This window comes from Calidris pugnax, unplaced genomic scaffold (genome assembly GCF_001431845.1).
Source record: "Calidris pugnax isolate Ruff unplaced genomic scaffold, ASM143184v1 scaffold9, whole genome shotgun sequence".
In the NCBI taxonomy this organism is placed as follows: Eukaryota; Metazoa; Chordata; class Aves; order Charadriiformes; family Scolopacidae; genus Calidris; species Calidris pugnax.
In genome coordinates this window covers 1,762,583-1,778,117 of record NW_015090778.1, presented here as the reverse complement: position 1 = coordinate 1,778,117, position 15,535 = coordinate 1,762,583, and the positions used below count along the sequence as shown (strand labels likewise).

Genomic DNA, 15,535 nt, shown 5'->3' with positions numbered 1-15,535 from the left:
CGCAGCCGCCGGGCCAGCAGGCTTTTGCCGCCGCCCGCCGCCCCCAGCAGCAGGCACGTGGGCACCGGCCGCCCCGCGCCCGCCATCCGCCCCGCCCGGCCGGAAGGAGCCCCCGCCCCCGCCGGAAGCCGGAAGCGGAAGCCGGCAGCGGAAGCTCCCGCGGAGGGGCGGTGGGGCAGGGAAGGCCAGGCCAGACTAGACCGGCGGCGGCGGTGGTGGTGGGGGGGACGACGACGACAACAACACCATGGGGCGCGGCGGAGGCACCTTCGAGCGGCTCCTCGGTACCGGCCGTGGGCTGTTCTCGGCGCGGCGGGCGGGTTGGTGGGGGCCGGGAGGAGGTCTGCGGCGCTCGGCCCCGGGGACCGGGCTGGGCCTGGGGCTGCGGGCCGAGCCGGGACCACCGGGGGTGGTGAGGCGGGTCTAGGGTTGCCCAGCGGCGTGTGAAGGGGAAGAGCTGGCGCGTTCCGGGGAAAATCGGGGAGTTTATCCCCGGTAGCTCCCCGGCAAACGCACTGGCGGCGGAGGAACGGGGGGAGATCAGCAGAACCGGTTAAAACAGCCTGACGGGTTTATTCCTTGCAGATAAAGCTACGAGCCAGCTCCTGCTGGAGACGGACTGGGAATCCATCCTGCAGATCTGCGACATGATCCGTCAGGGGGATACCCAGTAAGTTGGATGCGCTGGACCCACAGCTCTCCCTGTCCCCACAGAACAAAGCGTGAGGGTCTCAGAGCTGTCAGCCTGCGGCAGCACACCTCTTGTTGTCCCCTCTCAGTGAAGCGTTGGAAGGGCAGTACAGTACTCCCTGGTGTGGGGAGGCACTTCCCTGAGTCATGGGTTACCTCTGGCCCGAAATCCTCAGAGAAACTCAGGCTTGAGTGTGCTTATTGCTTCTCTTCCCGGTTTGCCTTGGGGGGAATCACATAGACCAAGAGGTGACTGGTGTCAGGGCGGGGGTTAGGGGGTTACCAGCAACAGGTGGGATCTCTCCTCACATTCTTGATCAGCTGAGGACTTGAACTCTCTTTCCTTACTCAGAGCTAAATACGCTGTCAACGCTATCAAGAAGAAAGTCAATGACAAGAATCCCCACGTGGCGCTCTACGCACTGGAGGTAATGTCAGCCCAAACCTGAGCACCATGGGGGCCCAGAACTGCCCCTCTCTCTTATAAGGGGCCTCTGGGGCTGCGCAGCCCTCACAGCATTCCCTGCCTTGGGAATGGCAGTTTTTGCTTCCTCCTGCCTCTAGCAGAGAGGTTTCATGACTGATCAGCAGGTTGTGGGTGTCATTCTTTAATTGCATCTCAGAGATAGAAACAGACAGAGCTGGAACTTGATACACTGTCCCGGGGAGGGTCTGTCTCACACAGCAGAGGTACGAAGGCCACTGTGCAGCTGAAGCCTGGCTACCTCCCCAGCACGATGCTGTGGGTTTCTCTGCCTTGACTGACACTGCCCTAAAGCAACTCGTTGCTGAAATATTTCCCCTGTCCCGGTGTGCTGGCTGCACTGACCTGTGACGCTGCTGGGACTCATGGTGGGCCACTGAGAAGGGAGAAGGCATGGGTCAATTATTGTCCTTTGCCCTCACAGGTCATGGAGTCAGTGGTTAAAAACTGTGGCCAAACAGTCCATGATGAGGTGGCCAACAAGCAGACTATGGAGGAACTGAAGGAAATACTCAAGGTAAAGAAATCTTATTTTACTATCGGTTTTGAATGAGGTTGGAAAAGAAGCAGCAGAAGAGGAAAATGCACGTGTCTTGTCTTTCTTCCCCTTTGTGTAAAGAACAGAAGGGAAACTGTTTGGAAATGTGTTTTAGAAGAAAGCAAACTGTATTGTGTGGTGTGAAGGGCTGAGTGTGGGGAGCTAAGGAAAGCCTGCTGGGGAGAGGAGATACCCTAAGAGTAAAGGGAATGTTTGGCTACACCCTGAAGCGGGGTGGGAATACACTGTAAGGGCCTAGACTGAGCCCTAGATCATGGTAAATGCTCCTGGGTGCAACGCTTTGCTTGGCTTGAGACAGCAAAGGAGAGCAGAGGTGATGGTCTGGGAGTTGCAGCAAGGACCTGAGCAGCTGTGGGGAGAATTCCCTTCCCATAGCACAGTGTGGGACACATGGGAAGGGAAAGCAGCAAGGGAGAAACCTGGTAGAAGCTTCCTCTTTATTGTGACCATTTTGTTGGCCTGTGGAATTAAACGTTTGAGGAGCTCTGCAGGATGTAAATCTGGCTGATTGCACTGACGAGCTGTTGTCACAAGCTGTCACTTGCCAGTTTGATAGGATGTGATCCCTTTAGGAGCTCTGCGCGCCCTTGGACTGGAGACTTCCACAAGTAAAGTGAAAATGGAAACTTCTGTCTCCAGTTCCCAGCCCCAGAGCAGACAACAGCTTGTTCGAGTAGTGCTGTTCCTTCCTTACAGCCTCAGTCTTCTGCCAGAAATAGATGCTCAGGTGACCCAGGTGTTTGGTGGATGAGCTGTGTGAGTCCCATCGTCTCGCACACCGTAGCAGGGTGTCTCTCCCCTGTCACCTTCCTGTTAGGGCTGACTCGGTCTTGGTGCAGGGTCTTGTGCTGAGACAGGAACTGCTGTGGTGTGACAGCCCGGTGTGGTAGTGCAGCCACTCTGAGGGCATCAGATGGAGAGATTCTGTTGTTCTCTCCAGTCCTTGCCTGCCTCGGTGGTTTCTTAGCTGCCACAGACCCATTCTCCTCCTACACTTGGAACTTTGCTGCTTGTCAATGCCCGATGCTGGTAAAAGAGCCTTAGTTCTGATGAGGTTCAGGGCTATGACATGTGTGGAATGCGGGATTTTGCCAAATCTAGAAGTTTGGAGCTCCAGGAGTAGTCAGTAAGTCACACTGTGTGGGCTGAGCTGTTGCTGAAATCGGAGCTTGACAGTGCTCCTCTGCTTCCTGGAGGATTTCTGGAGAAACCGGTCATGTGAGTGCGCGATGACTCGGTCAGCTGATGACAGGGCTGCTCCGGGAGGCTGGCGGGGATAGGAACGGGCTTGCCAAGTTTCCTCCAGCTCCTCGGACTGTGATACAACCGCTCCTGCCTCCCTCCAAAGGGCAGGCTCCCCAGCTGTCCGTGCTGCCTCGCATCCCGAGGTGGCTCTGGGGGATTCCTGGGCAGGAGCCTCGGGGCTGGAGGTGCTGACAGCCCGACACACTCCAGGCACCCTCTGGCTGTGAGCTGGCACTGCCCTGCCAGCCCCAGGTTGCAATGGGCTGTGTGTTCTGGGCAGCTGTGGGTCTTGTTTGAGGAGAAAAGATGTGAAGAGAGATACTGGGCAGGCCAGTGCTCGTGCCTTCCCCGGGGAACAGCCCTACAAGTCTCAGTGTTTTCTCAAAGCACCGTAACTGCAGTGCTTTTCAAGTTGGTCCGTGCTACTCTGAAGGATGTTTTCTTGTTCATCCTGGAGGGGGCAAACAGGGAAGCTGAAGGAGTGTGTGGTCCTTGCTGTAAATTGTCCTTATTGCTGACAGCTCTCACCTTGCCCAAGTACTCTAAATTCTCACTTTCCATTAATGGTATTTCTGGCTTCTCTTCTGGGGAATTCACACCATCCTTTGGGTTTCAGGGTCTTAGATTTTTATTTTTATTTTTTCTCCTCCCTTTCTGTGCAGAGGCAAGTAGAGACAAGTGTCCGCAGTAAGATCCTGTACCTTATCCAGGCCTGGGCTCACGCCTTCCGAAATGAGCCCAAGTACAAGGTGGTGCAGGACACCTATCAGATAATGAAGGTTGAAGGTGAGGACTCTGTGGGGGAAGGTGGGTGGAGAATTTGCCAAGCAGCTCTGCTCTGGAGGAGCCTTGCAGGAGCCCTCTCACCATGGGACACTGTCGCTTCTCCCACAGGTCATGTATTCCCGGAGTTCAAGGAGAGCGATGCCATGTTCGCTGCAGAAAGGGTGAGATCTGCTGGGGTGAAAGGCTGAGGGACTTGGGTCTTTTTAGTCTGGAGAGGAGAAGGCTGAGGGGGGATCTGATCAACACCTATAAATACTTAATGGGTGGGCGTCAAGAGGAAGGGGCCAGTCTTTTTTCAGTGGTGCCCAGTGACAGGAAAAGAGGTAGCGGGCATAACCTTGACCATGGGAATTTCTGTCTGAACATGAGGAGGAACTTCTTCACTTTGAGGGTGGCAGGGCCCTGGAATAGGTTGCCCAGAGAGGTGGTGGAGTCTCCGTCTCTGGAGACATTCCAATTCTGCCTGGATACGTCCCTGTGCAACCTGCTCTGGGTGGACCTGCTTTGGCAGGGGGTTGGACTAGATGATCTCCAGAGGTCCCTTCCAACCCCATATCATTCTGTGAGGGGGCAGGCACTACAGGACAGACCTTGCTCTCCTGTCCCCTTCCTACCAAACCTCCAGTTCTTGCATTCCTCTGTTTTGTGCAATCAGAGACCTTGCTGGGTACATTCTGCTCCCGGCTGTCACGCTGGCAGTGACAGAATTGACCAGGACAGGGAGTTAGTCTCATCTTACCCTTCTCAGTGGCCTTCCAGCAGCATGGCAGCCTGAACACGGCAGCAGGGCATTGCTGAAGCGATTGCTGTGCAGATATGTCCCTGGAAAATCTCTTGCTGACTGGGAAAGCATCGCAGTCTCTGGGAACACAAGAGAAAATAGCTTTTGGGGATTAATAGTCCCTGTTAAGATGTAATTTAAGGGCTTCCACCACCTCTATGTTAAGACCAGAGAGGTGGTGGAGGCCCCATCCCTGGAAACATTCAAGGTCAGGCTTGATGAGGCTCTGAGCAATCTGATCTGGTTAAAGATGTCCCTGCTAACTGGAGGGGGTTGGTCTGGATGACCTTTAAAGGTCCCTTCCAACCCAACACATTCTATAACTCTATGAAATGCTCCCAGCTTTCCAACTGAAAATGCTTCCTCCGTTCGTGATAGTGCCGTAGTTAGCTTTAGGAGCTGCTGAAAGGCTCAGTGGAAACGCTCTCCTCCCCTCCTTACACAAGTTTCTGTAACCCCGACAGGCTCCGGACTGGGTGGATGCTGAGGAGTGTCACAGATGTCGAGTGCAGTTTGGAGTTGTGACACGGAAGGTGGGTGCTGCTTCTGCCTCTCCAAGTTCCTGGGGATTCACGGGACTCCCCGAGCCCACGCGGGAGCGTGTCAGGGCTGCACCACATTCCCTGGCCACTGGCAGGGAGGTGCCAGGAGTGTCTGAGTGACATTGTCTGATAGCGAAGGAGTGTGTTGCCACTGCACTGATATCTCCCATCTCTTTGCAGCATCACTGCAGGGCCTGCGGGCAGATCTTCTGTGGCAAATGCTCCTCCAAGTATTCTACCATCCCCAAGTTTGGGATCGAGAAGGAAGTGAGAGTCTGCGAGCCCTGTTATGAGCATCTCAACAAGTCAGTACCCTTCGCGGTGTTTTTCTTTGCCTGCGGCAGCTGGGACTGTGTGGGGAGAAGCTGGGTGTGGAGACACCTTTCTGCAGAGCAGAACCAGGGATTCCAGGGCTGCACAGGCTGGGCTGGGGACAGGGTTCACAGCTGTAGTGTTGTGCAGAGGAAGGGGTGTTCAATCCACACTGTTGCCTCTTTCTGACTGCAGGAAATCTGAGGGTAAAGCTGCTGCCAGCTCTGAACTGCCCCCCGAGTACCTGACCAGCCCCCTCTCTCAGCAGTCCCAGGTGAGTGGCTGTCCTGTCATGATCTAGTGATCCCGACCCGCTCGTTGATCCCTTAACTGACCACCTCCTCATCTTCCCATTTGCAGCTGCCTCCAAAGCGTGACGAGACAGCTCTGCAAGAGGAGGAGGAGCTCCAGCTAGCTATTGCCTTGTCTCAGTCAGAGGCCGAGGAGAAGGAGAGAATGGTTGGTGCCCTGCTTGTCCTCTGGGAGTGGTTTTTGCCGTACAGCCCAGATGTGCTGGGCGCCTCCGAGCTGTGCAGTAGCAGATCTCCAGGCATGTCCTGGTGCGAGCAAGTCACAGGGGCTGTGGAGTGAGAGGGTGACAGGGGAGCCAGGCACGTGCTGTGTTGTGGTCCCACATCTCGGAGGCAGACTGTGCCCAAACTGGAAGCCCTGAGGCACGCTGGCTTGTGGGGACTGTATGAAGCGTGAAGCTGGGTCTGCCAGCTGTGCCCAACCATGGCTAGGAACCTCATCCACCTGGTGTGCCCAGTCTGTTGCTGTGTGGGTGATTTGGAGGAGTCTGGACAGTCCCTGAGTTGACTGGTTTGTTTTTTTTTTTCTCTTTTTGCAGAGGCAGAAAACAACCTATTCCATGTACCCGAAGGCTGAGCCCACACCCGTCACGTCGTCGGCCCCCCCGGTCAGCACGCTCTATTCCCCACCCGTGGTACGTTTTTGGGACAGCAAGTGGCTGGACACGGCCCAGTCTGCCCTGCTTGGGTCAGAGTTTATCCCCATTTTGAGAGAAAAGATTTGCCCTGTTCAGTTCCTTCCTCTTTCATGGCACTGCTGTGTTTTCAGCAAGAAGGTCTCTACTCGGCTGACATTTTGGTGCCTCCACTGCTACCCGTAGCTGCAGCTTGTGTCTGGCTGAAGGAGACAGTTGTCCCCTTCCAGTTACTCACTGGTGCTCAGCACTGGTGGTCGTGAAGGACATCTGTGTGGGAGCTGCATGTCTCTGGGTTCTCTGAACCGTGTTTCCCTGTTTGTCTCTTTCCAGAATTCCTCTGCTCCCCTGGCTGAGGACATCGACCCAGAGGTAAGGATTCAGGCATTACTGGCCCACAGCACAGGCCTGCTCCCAGTGGGACTGCCGTGCTCATCTTCCTTCTCTTCCTGGCAGCTGGCTCGGTACCTGAACCGCAACTACTGGGAGAAAAAGCAAGAGGAGGTTCGCAAGAGCCCTACGCCGTCAGCGCCTCTGTCCCTCACAGAGCCAGCTGCTCAGCCTGGGGACACCCACCCTGCCCCGCTCGGCGTCGTGGAGGTAAAAGGGGGCCTGGACCTGTGTCTGGCAGCTTCTGAGGGATGGGAAGTGCCCGTCCTCTCTGTGCAGCCCAGCCAGGCAGCTCTGCAGGCTCTCGGCATGGGAGATTGAGGCTGAGCGGCTGCCCTCTCCCTCCAGCAGCAGTACCAGAACGGCGAGTCCGAGGAGAACCACGAGCAGTTCCTGAAGGCGCTGCAGAACGCGGTCACCACCTTTGTCAACCGCATGAAGAGCAACCACATGCGGGGCCGCAGCATCACCAACGACTCCGCTGTATTGTCCCTCTTCCAGTCCATCAACAACATGCACCCGCAGCTGCTGGAGCTGCTCAACCAGCTGGACGAGCGCAGGCGTACGTGGGAGCTGTGGGAGGGCATCCTGGGGAGCAGTGGGTGCCGGGGTTTGGTATTCCTGTGACACAGCCTCTCTGGAGAGGAGCCAGCCCAGTTGGCAGGGGTGGTGGAAGTGCTCTGCCCCAAGAGGATCCCCGAGGCAGTCGTGGAATGGTTTGGGTTGGAAGGGACCTTAAAGACCATCCAGTTCCACCCCCTGCCCTGGGCAGGGACACCTCCCACCAGGTTGCTCCAAGCCCCCTCCAACCTGGCCTTGAACCCCTCCAGGGATGGGGCAGCCACAGCTTCTCTGGGCAACCTGGGCCAGGCTCTCACCACCCTCACAGCAAAGAAGTTCTTCCCGGGGTCTCATCTCAATCTCCCCTCTTTCAGTTTAAAACTGCCCCCCCTCATCCTCTTGCTCCACTTCCTGATTAGAGTCCCTCTCCTTCCCTCCCCAGTGTACTACGAAGGCCTGCAGGACAAACTGGCCCAGATCCGGGATGCCCGTGGGGCTCTGAACGCGCTGCGGGAGGAGCACCGGGAGAAGCTGCGCCGTGCGGCAGAGGAGGCAGAGCGCCAGCGCCAGATCCAGCTGGCCCAGAAGCTGGAGATCATGAGGCAGAAGAAGCAGGTGAGGCAGGACAGCGTTCCTGGGTTGTCCGGGACCACATCAGGGTTCACCCACACCTTGGGACAGCCGCCCGGGTGGGAGGGCATGCTTCGGTGTCCTGTTCTAGCCCTCACGACCATGTTTCCTGCAGGAGTACCTGGAGATGCAGCGCCAGTTGGCCATCCAGCGGCTGCAGGAGCAGGAGAAGGAGAGACAGATGCGCCTGGAGCAGCAGAAGCAGACCATCCAGATGAGAGCCCAGATGCCAGCCTTCTCGCTGCCTTATGCCCAAGTACGGCTGCTGGCCTAAAGACCAGGGGGACATGACCCAGGGGATGTGGCTAGACCTTGCTTTTCTTCCCTCAACAGCTCCAGGCCATGCCTGCAGCCAGCGGGGTGATCTACCAGCCCTCTGGGCCCACCAGCTTCCCTGGCACCTTCAGCCCAGCGGGCTCCGTGGAGGGCTCTCCCATGCACAGCGTGTACATGAACCAGGCGGCGCAAGGGGGCACGGGGCCGTACACCGCCATGCCCGTCACGGGGACAGGTACGTGGGCCAGCTGGAGCCCTCCCGGGTAGAGGCTGAGCACACGGTGGTTCCTCAATCTCTGCCCTCTCCGCCCCAGATCCCAGCATGGTGAACGCCTACATGTACCAGCCGGCGGCAGGCAGCGGGCAAGCGGCTCAGCAGGGGCCGGCGGTGCCCACCACCACCCCGGCATACTCCTCCTACCAGCCAACTCCGACACAGGGCTACCAGGCAAGTGAGGGCAGGGCAGCTGGTGGCCACTGGGGCGTTGTGTGGGGGTGGCGAGGGGACGGATCCCTGAGCGAGCGGTGGGTCCCAGGTCTCTGGATCTGCTCCTGCTTTCCCTGTGGGGTTTGGACTGGGGTGGGAGCCAGTTCTGGGCTCCCCGTGACACAGAGGAAAGCAGACACCCTGGTTCCAGTGAAGCAGTGGGAGTGGTGCTGGTGCTGGGGCGTCCGTTTGGGACGAGCCATGGCTGCCTGCACCACCCCTCACCATCCTCCCCCCACCCTAGACCGCAGCCTCGCAGTCCCAGAGCATCCCGGCCATCTCCCAGGCCCCCCAGTCGGGCACCATGGGCTACATGGGCAGCCAGTCGGTCTCCATGGGCTACCAGCCCTACAGCATGCAGGTCAGCACTCCTGGGGGGACGAGCTGCGGGTGGGCTGCAGCACGTGGAGCCCCCCTGGACCCATGCTGCTGATGGCGGGGCAGGGGAGGGTGGCAGAGGCTGCGTGCCTCCCCCCTCCACCCTGCGGTCACTGCATGCCCCCCAGCCCCTCTGACAAGCCCCCTCACTCCCGTAGGGTCTCATGTCTGCCCTGCCCGGCCAGGAGGCCGCGCTGAGCAGTTTGCCAGCCCAGCAGTCCTACTTGCCCGGCCAGCAGCCCCTCTACCAGCAGGTGAGTGCTGCCAGATGGGGAGGTGGGGGGAGGCAAGACCCCAGCGTGGTTCGTTTACTAACGAAGCTGCCTCATCTGTTGCAGATGGCTCCGGCTGGAGGGCCCCCCCAGCAGCAGCAGCCCCCGCCGGCGCCTGCCCCCGCGCAGCAGCCCCAGGGCAGCGGCGAGGCCCAGCTCATCTCCTTCGACTGATCTCAGCCGTAAGAGGGGGGGGAGTCCCGTGTTTAACACTAACTCTTCGTCCACCATCACTTCTGTACCTCGCCTCCTCCTCCTGTGCCCCCTCTGCCCTCCCACCCCCAGCCTCTGTCCCCAGATGAGGGGACACGGGACCACAGCGTCCCTCCGGGAACCTGGTGGCAAGGTGGGGGGCAGCCCCCCAACTGCGACTGCTCCCCTCCTCACCCCGCGGGGCCGTGGGCTGGGGGGAGTCCCTGCCAGCGCCTTCTCCCTTCCCTCCCCATCCCCGTCCCCGTGGCACAGCCGCCCGCTCCCGGCGGGGAGACCGAGCACCAACGGTGATTAATAAAATATTGGGAAGGAGCCATGGTGTGATGGAGCATCGCCCGACCCCGGAGGCCGGGGGGAGGTGGGAGGAGGTTTGTTGGGCTCGTTGAGTCAAGTTGACTTCGTGTAACTCGGCTCTAGAGGGTTTTTTTTTTCTCTTCCGAAGGGAATGGCTGGTTACAACGTGCCTTTAGAATTTATATAATTAGGCAGCAGAAGCGTGGTAAGTCAGAAAGGGCAGAGGGGAGTGTTTGGGGTGTTGCTGAGGAATGGTTTGGACTTGTTGAGGGAGGAGGAGGAGGATGGTCTGGAAAAAATAAAACATTTTCAAGACAAAAGAAATAGCAGCCTTCCAATATCTGAAGGGGCTACAGGAGAGCTGGGGAGGGACACTTTGTCAGGGAGTGCAGTGACAGGACAAGGGGTAACGGTTTTAAATTGAAAGAGGGGAGATTTGGATTAGATACCAGAAAGAAATTCTTCACTCTGAGGGTGGTGAGAGCCTGGCCCAGGTTGCCCAGAGAAGCTGTGGCTGCCCCATCCCTGGAGGGGTTCAAGGCCAGGTTGGAGGGGGCTTGGAGCAACCTGGTGTGGTGGGAGGTGTCCCTGCCCAGGGCAGGGGGTGGCACTGGATGATCTTTAAGGTCCCTTCCAACTCTAACCATTCTGTGATTCTATGATTTTCTCTCTGGGGTGAGGGGACGGAGCCATCTCTTGTCCCCTGGGACAGGGGGAGCCTGTCTGTGCTCCGTGGCTGGGGCAGGAGATGGGGAGAAAGGGAAAACAGGCTCCTCGGGGGGTTTCTTGCCTGAGGTGGCTCCTGAGAAACTTCAACTTCACACCCAGAGCACCCCAAAGTTCTCTTTAACCTTTGGTAAAATAAAGTCAGGGCTGAAGAAATATTTTGCTTTTTCTGGAGCAATTCTTCGGGGAAGGAATGAAATAAAAGCTCTGTTGGTTTTGGGGGGGGTTTGGTTTTGGTTTTTTTAGTGGTGGTGGTGTTTTTTGGTTGGTTGGTTTTTGGGGGGGTGTTCTGTTTTGGGGTTTTTTTGGGTGGGCTTTTTTTTTGTTTTTGGATTTTTTTTTTGTTTGGTTTGAGGTTTTTTTGGTCGGGTTTTGTTTGTTTGATTGTTTTGTTGGGGTTTTTTTGTTTTGTTTTTTCTTTGAAACCCTCCCTTGGCCTCCTCCCAAGGGCTCCCCCAGCGGGCAGCGAGTCCTGGCGGACCCGCCGGCTAGAGCGCCTCCCCCCTCCCCTCCCCGCCTCCACCACCGAGACGCGGCGCCGGGGCCTAGAGCGGCGGGCGCGGCGCGGGGGCCGCCGGAACCATCGAGCGCGGGGGCAGAGCGCCGCCGTGTCCTCTGCGGCCGCCATGCTGCCCGCCGCCCGCGCGCTGCCGCCGCGCCTGGCCCGCCTGCCCTGGCGCTGGGCACCGGCCGGGCCTCCCGCTCTCGGCCTGCGGGCGTTGGGTACCGGTCGATCCCGGCGCTCGGAGGCTTTGGCCGGAGCGCCGCTGGACACGGCCGCCAAGGAGTACTCGCCCAAGGTGCGGCAGCTGGTGCGGGACATCGCCGGGCTGACGCTGCTGGAGGTGGCCGACCTCAACGCTCTCCTCAAGGTGGGTGGCGAGGGGCGGAACGGACCGGACAGGCCCATCCCGAACTGGACAGGCCCATCCCGGACGGGCCAGGCCTTTCCCGCCTCATCCCGGCCTGTCCCGGCCCGCGTGCCCCGTCTCACCCCCCGCCGTTCCCGTTGCTTTTCCCGCAGGAGACTCTGAAGATCCCGGACGTGGGGGTGATGCCGGCGGCGGCGGCCGCCTCCCTCCTGCCCTCCCAGGCGGCTCCGCAGGTACCGGATTCTCCGGGAGAGGGGTCGGGGGTTGGGCCCCGGCGGCTCCGTGTCCCCCGCGCGTCGGGGAGCGGGGAGGGGGAGCCCCTGGGCCTGGCCGGGCGTCTTCACCGAGCTCTGGCTGCTGCTTCCAGGAGGAGGAGGATATCCCGCTCAAGAAAGAGAAAACACATTTCACCGTCCGGCTGACGGAGATGAAACCCGCTGACAAGGTGAAACTGATCAAGGAGGTGAAGAACTTCGTGCCCGGCGTGAACCTGGTGCAGGTGAGGAAGGGGCTGCCCCCGTGTTCCGGCCGTCCCCGAGTCCGGAGGGGTTCTGAAGTGCATTGCAAGTGGTGGCCTGGGTTCTCCGTTGAAAATTTGTGTGTTTGGGAGAACACTCTGCCTGTTGTGCATGCCTCCGTGCAAAGATGTGGACGAGGTGTGAAGCGGGAGTGGGTTGGGATCAGAGAATGGTTAGAGTTGGAAGGGACCTTAAAGACCATCAAGTTCCAACGGCAGGGACGCCTCCCACCAGCCCAGGTTGCTCCAAGCCCCCTCCAACCTGGCCTTGACCCCCTCCAGGGATGGGGCAGCCACAGCTTCTCTGGGCAACCTGGGCCAGGCTCTCACCACCCTCACAGCAAAGAATTTCTTTCTGGCATCTAATCTAAATCTCCCCTCTTCCACTTTAAAACTGTTATCCCTTGTCCTGTCACTCCACTCTCTGACAAAGTGTCCCTCCCCAGCTCTCCTGTACCCCCTTCAGATACTGGAAGGCTGCTATAAGCTCTCCCCAGAGCCTTCTCTTCTCCAGGCTGAACTAACAGGTTTGCCCCTGTTTGGCCTTTTTTAGAGAAGGCTGTTCCCTCCCAGCTCTCCTGTGGGATGAGCAGTTGAGCCACGAGCAGAAGTGGTGAGGTGAAAGAGGAGGCTCAGAGCAAAGACCTCAGAGTCCCCCGTGCCAGCCCCACCTTTTCCAAATCCAAAAGCTGCTCTGGGCATTCCCGCAGAACCTGGGAGCAGCCAGGATTCCTTGTTACAGCTGGATCGGGCTTGCCTTCCCCTAAAGTTTTTTTGTTTTTTTTCAAGGTTAATTTATTTCTGAATTTAGACAAGTTTCTCTAATTCACAGATCTTGTAATCCATGTGATTTTCAGAGCTCTTCTTTTCTAAGGTGATGCCTCCTCCTTTTTCCTTGGGGAAAATGGGCCTTTCACAACCCTGTGCAGCCACTGAGCTCCTGCCCTTGAGCTGTGGTGTAGGCTCAGAGCAAAGAACAGTGATACAGCTGCTGTTTGGAAGCATTTAACGTGCTTCAGTTCCCCAGTGGATGATGCTTTCAGCTCTTGAGGGTAGCAGTAGCACTTTCTATTTGTCCAGTTGCAAGGAAAAAACATTGAGCATTGTAAAATCTGCTTTTATTAGCAACCTGGGATATTGGAACGATTGCAGGAAATCTGACCTGTTGGTGTTGCTGTATTGCAAAGCAAACAGTTCGAGGCGTGAGTTTCATTGGCTCACTGGGGTAATTAACTACCTATCAGCTTGATTAGCCTGACAGTTGTTTATCCAGTATCAGTCCCAAGCAAACATTAAAATACCAAATCCCTGTAACGGACGTGGTCAGTGGATAATTGAAAGCTGCCTGGAGAATTAATGCTAAATCAGCTTGTGGGAGCTGTCAGACAAGCTGGTGATGCAGGTACATGGTTGGTAGATGCAGGTTGTTGTGGGTAAACCTGACGTGGTTATTTTGGTTAAAACCCACCCCCACAAAACAAACTGTTACGGGCGGCTGGTTCTGTCTGCAGAGGTTGTATTGACAACGTTCTGTTGTCAGTTTTATTGCCATCCAATTGAGGTGGTTTTAGTGAGATTTGCAGAGCATCTGTTGATGGCCTGTGGGGCTGTTAATGACTCCTGGTGAAGGTTTTGGGCGTTGGGTGCTGATCAGCCCTATAGGAGCAGCCACTGGATGAGATGGGCGCGTTGCCAGCCCTGGGTGGGAGTTCTCCTGCGCTCAGACCAGGATTGGGAATGTGTTCCCTCTGCCCCGTGGGTGTTACTGTTCAGGTCCAGCCTGGCTCAGGCCCTGCTCTTCCTCCTGCTGGGAGCTCTGAGCATCCGCTTCATTTGACCGGGGCTGCTTTAGAACAGAAGTTAAGAATTAGTAAACAAGGATCTTAAATGAATAACCTCGATTGTCTTGCCTGTCCTTATCACAGCAAGCCAAGAACAGGCTCCTTTCCAGATTCTGTCCTGGGCTGTGGGGAGCGGAGGCGTTCCTGCCCTGCCGAGCTCTGCCTGCACGGCTGCACCTTCCCATCCTGAGCAAAAATGGCAATTTTTTGCCACTGTGGATGCGTCGTCACTGCACCCAAAGTGAATTGAAGCAATAAAACCTCTCTGTCAGCTGTGGCTGACCTATTGGGTGCTAAATACCCGCAGTACCCCACGGCAGAGAGCTGGCAGCGGCTCCTCACTGTAGGAAACCCACCCTGGGGTTTGTTTTTAAGGAGCTGAAATGGTTTGTTGGTGCTGCTTTGTGTAAGAGCATCTGACTGCAGCAGGGGCTTCTCCTGCCCTCCCATCCCTCTCTGCACAGCAGGGAGTCCCTTTAAATCAGCTCAACAGCTTTTCAGCTCAACTTAAATATTGTGGTACTGCATAGTACCCATAGTTTTGTATAAAAAGTCCTGAAAACACCAAGATTGTGTTGTCAAGCAGAGTCTGTACCGGAACTCTGTTTTTTTTTTCTTTTTAACCCAGTCCAGCAGATTCCTGCACAGCTCTGTACAACCCCTGACGGCCTCTCCTCCCCGCTGGTGGAAATATGTGAAACAAAACATTCACAGGAAAAAAATAGTCCAACCTAGTGCAGACCAGTAGCTGCCTCGGTGGGTCACTGCGTGGTGGCTCTGCCTGTGTCCCAGGCACCTTCTCAGGCTGGGGTGGCACATTGGGGAGTACTGTGCACGTGGAGGAAGGAATTTATGGGCCATTACTCACTGGAAAAGGTCTTCTAGGGTTGACGAGGATGCACAGTCGGGTTTAGATGACTTTCCAGCAGGATGTGCTGTAGCTCAAGCAAAAGTGTGGGGTTGTAGAGCAGTGGGTGAGTTTCCCCGGGCGTGCAGAGGTCAGGCTCGTGGCTCTCCATCCGTTAATCTGGTTAGTGAAAGCCTGTTTATGAGTCTCGTACTTTGTCCCCTCCCGCAGGCCAAGAAGCTGGTGGAGTCCCTCCCGCAGGAGATCAAGGCGAACGCCTCCAAGGAGGAAGCAGAGAAGATCAAAGCGGCGCTGGAGGCGGCAGGAGGGACTGTGGTTCTGGAGTAGGAGGCCCGGGTCGCACCGAGGAGGGACTGGTGTGACGGCAGAGCCTTCCCCGCTGCCACCACCCCGACCCGTGGCCGCTGCCGGGGCCGGGCTCGGGCTCCGGGACGTCTCCCGAAGTGCGGGACGTCCTTTAGTCGTGCGGTGGGAATGGAAAGCTCTCTCCAAACCCATTGGCTGCAAAAGAAATGCTGTACGGTTTTGGCGGGGCTGCTCACGAGTTCCGGCACCGCCACGAACTCTACCTTCATAAATATTGCTCCCCCCCTAAAAAAAAAAACAAAAAAAACACAAAAAAACCAACCTGTTAAATGGTTAAATCTCTCAAAACCCAATGTGCCTAAACCGTTGCCCCCCACACTGCTTGGTATCTCCCCCCCTCACACCCCCTTCCTCAAGCTGCTTTGGGTGCTGCCGCACCGAAAAGGGATGCTTTGACTTTCTCTCCTGTTAATTATTCACTGTTAATTAAGGGCGGAGGGGCCTTTCTCAGGCTGTGGAGCTGGAGGGGGGGGGGAATGGTGCTCTTGGAGCCTGGGGG

At 57.2% G+C, this 15,535-nt stretch overlaps 3 protein-coding genes across 4 annotated transcripts in view; 2 read left to right on the top strand and 1 right to left on the bottom strand.

Annotated features, from left to right (window-relative positions):
- The window catches only part of ARL16 (ADP-ribosylation factor like GTPase 16), a 1,522-nt gene extending 1,431 nt beyond the window's left edge, over positions 1 to 91 (bottom strand). The window contains exon 1 of the mRNA XM_014954097.1: positions 1 to 91. Within this exon, the coding sequence (XP_014809583.1) occupies positions 1 to 86 (86 nt within the window). The 5' untranslated portion in view covers positions 87 to 91.
- Positions 92 to 166: 75 nt separating this feature from the next.
- HGS (hepatocyte growth factor-regulated tyrosine kinase substrate) lies at positions 167 to 9,864 on the top strand. 2 transcript variants are annotated; one of them, XM_014954077.1, is made up of 21 exons: positions 167 to 284; positions 586 to 670; positions 1,043 to 1,118; positions 1,599 to 1,691; positions 3,641 to 3,764; positions 3,873 to 3,925; positions 5,010 to 5,078; positions 5,268 to 5,392; positions 5,595 to 5,673; positions 5,760 to 5,858; positions 6,250 to 6,345; positions 6,679 to 6,717; positions 6,802 to 6,945; positions 7,084 to 7,297; positions 7,739 to 7,911; positions 8,042 to 8,182; positions 8,260 to 8,437; positions 8,517 to 8,650; positions 8,934 to 9,050; positions 9,226 to 9,321; positions 9,406 to 9,864. In XM_014954077.1, exons 1-21 carry the CDS (start codon positions 248 to 250, stop codon positions 9,511 to 9,513), a joined length of 2,280 nt encoding a protein of 759 aa, XP_014809563.1. In that variant the 5' UTR covers positions 167 to 247; the 3' UTR covers positions 9,514 to 9,864. The 2 variants fall into 2 exon arrangements, with proteins under 2 accessions (XP_014809563.1, XP_014809569.1); XM_014954083.1 differs by having other exon boundaries at positions 7,087 to 7,297; positions 9,406 to 9,513.
- A 1,306-nt stretch (positions 9,865 to 11,170) lies between these two features.
- On the top strand, positions 11,171 to 15,438 carry MRPL12 (mitochondrial ribosomal protein L12). Its single transcript, XM_014950553.1, has 4 exons — positions 11,171 to 11,444; positions 11,597 to 11,677; positions 11,812 to 11,943; positions 14,881 to 15,438. The coding sequence occupies exons 1-4, from the start codon at positions 11,199 to 11,201 to the stop codon at positions 14,995 to 14,997; spliced, it is 576 nt and encodes a 191-aa protein (XP_014806039.1). The 5' UTR covers positions 11,171 to 11,198; the 3' UTR covers positions 14,998 to 15,438.
- Positions 15,439 to 15,535: the final 97 nt, after the last annotated feature.

Bases quoted from the DNA above. Each gene is read 5' to 3' on its own strand.
- MRPL12 (XM_014950553.1), top strand. From the start codon at position 11,199: ATGCTGCCCGCCGCCCGCGCGCTGCCGCCGCGCCTGGCCCGCCTGCCC. The intron at 11,445-11,596 runs GTGGGTGGCGAG...CTTTTCCCGCAG, and splicing joins ACCTCAACGCTCTCCTCAAG to GAGACTCTGAAGATCCCGGA. The intron at 11,678-11,811 runs GTACCGGATTCT...TGCTGCTTCCAG, and splicing joins CCTCCCAGGCGGCTCCGCAG to GAGGAGGAGGATATCCCGCT.
- HGS (XM_014954077.1), top strand. From the start codon at position 248: ATGGGGCGCGGCGGAGGCACCTTCGAGCGGCTCCTCG. The intron at 8,438-8,516 runs GTACGTGGGCCA...TCTCCGCCCCAG, and splicing joins CATGCCCGTCACGGGGACAG to ATCCCAGCATGGTGAACGCC. The intron at 8,651-8,933 runs GCAAGTGAGGGC...CCCCCACCCTAG, and splicing joins CTCCGACACAGGGCTACCAG to ACCGCAGCCTCGCAGTCCCA.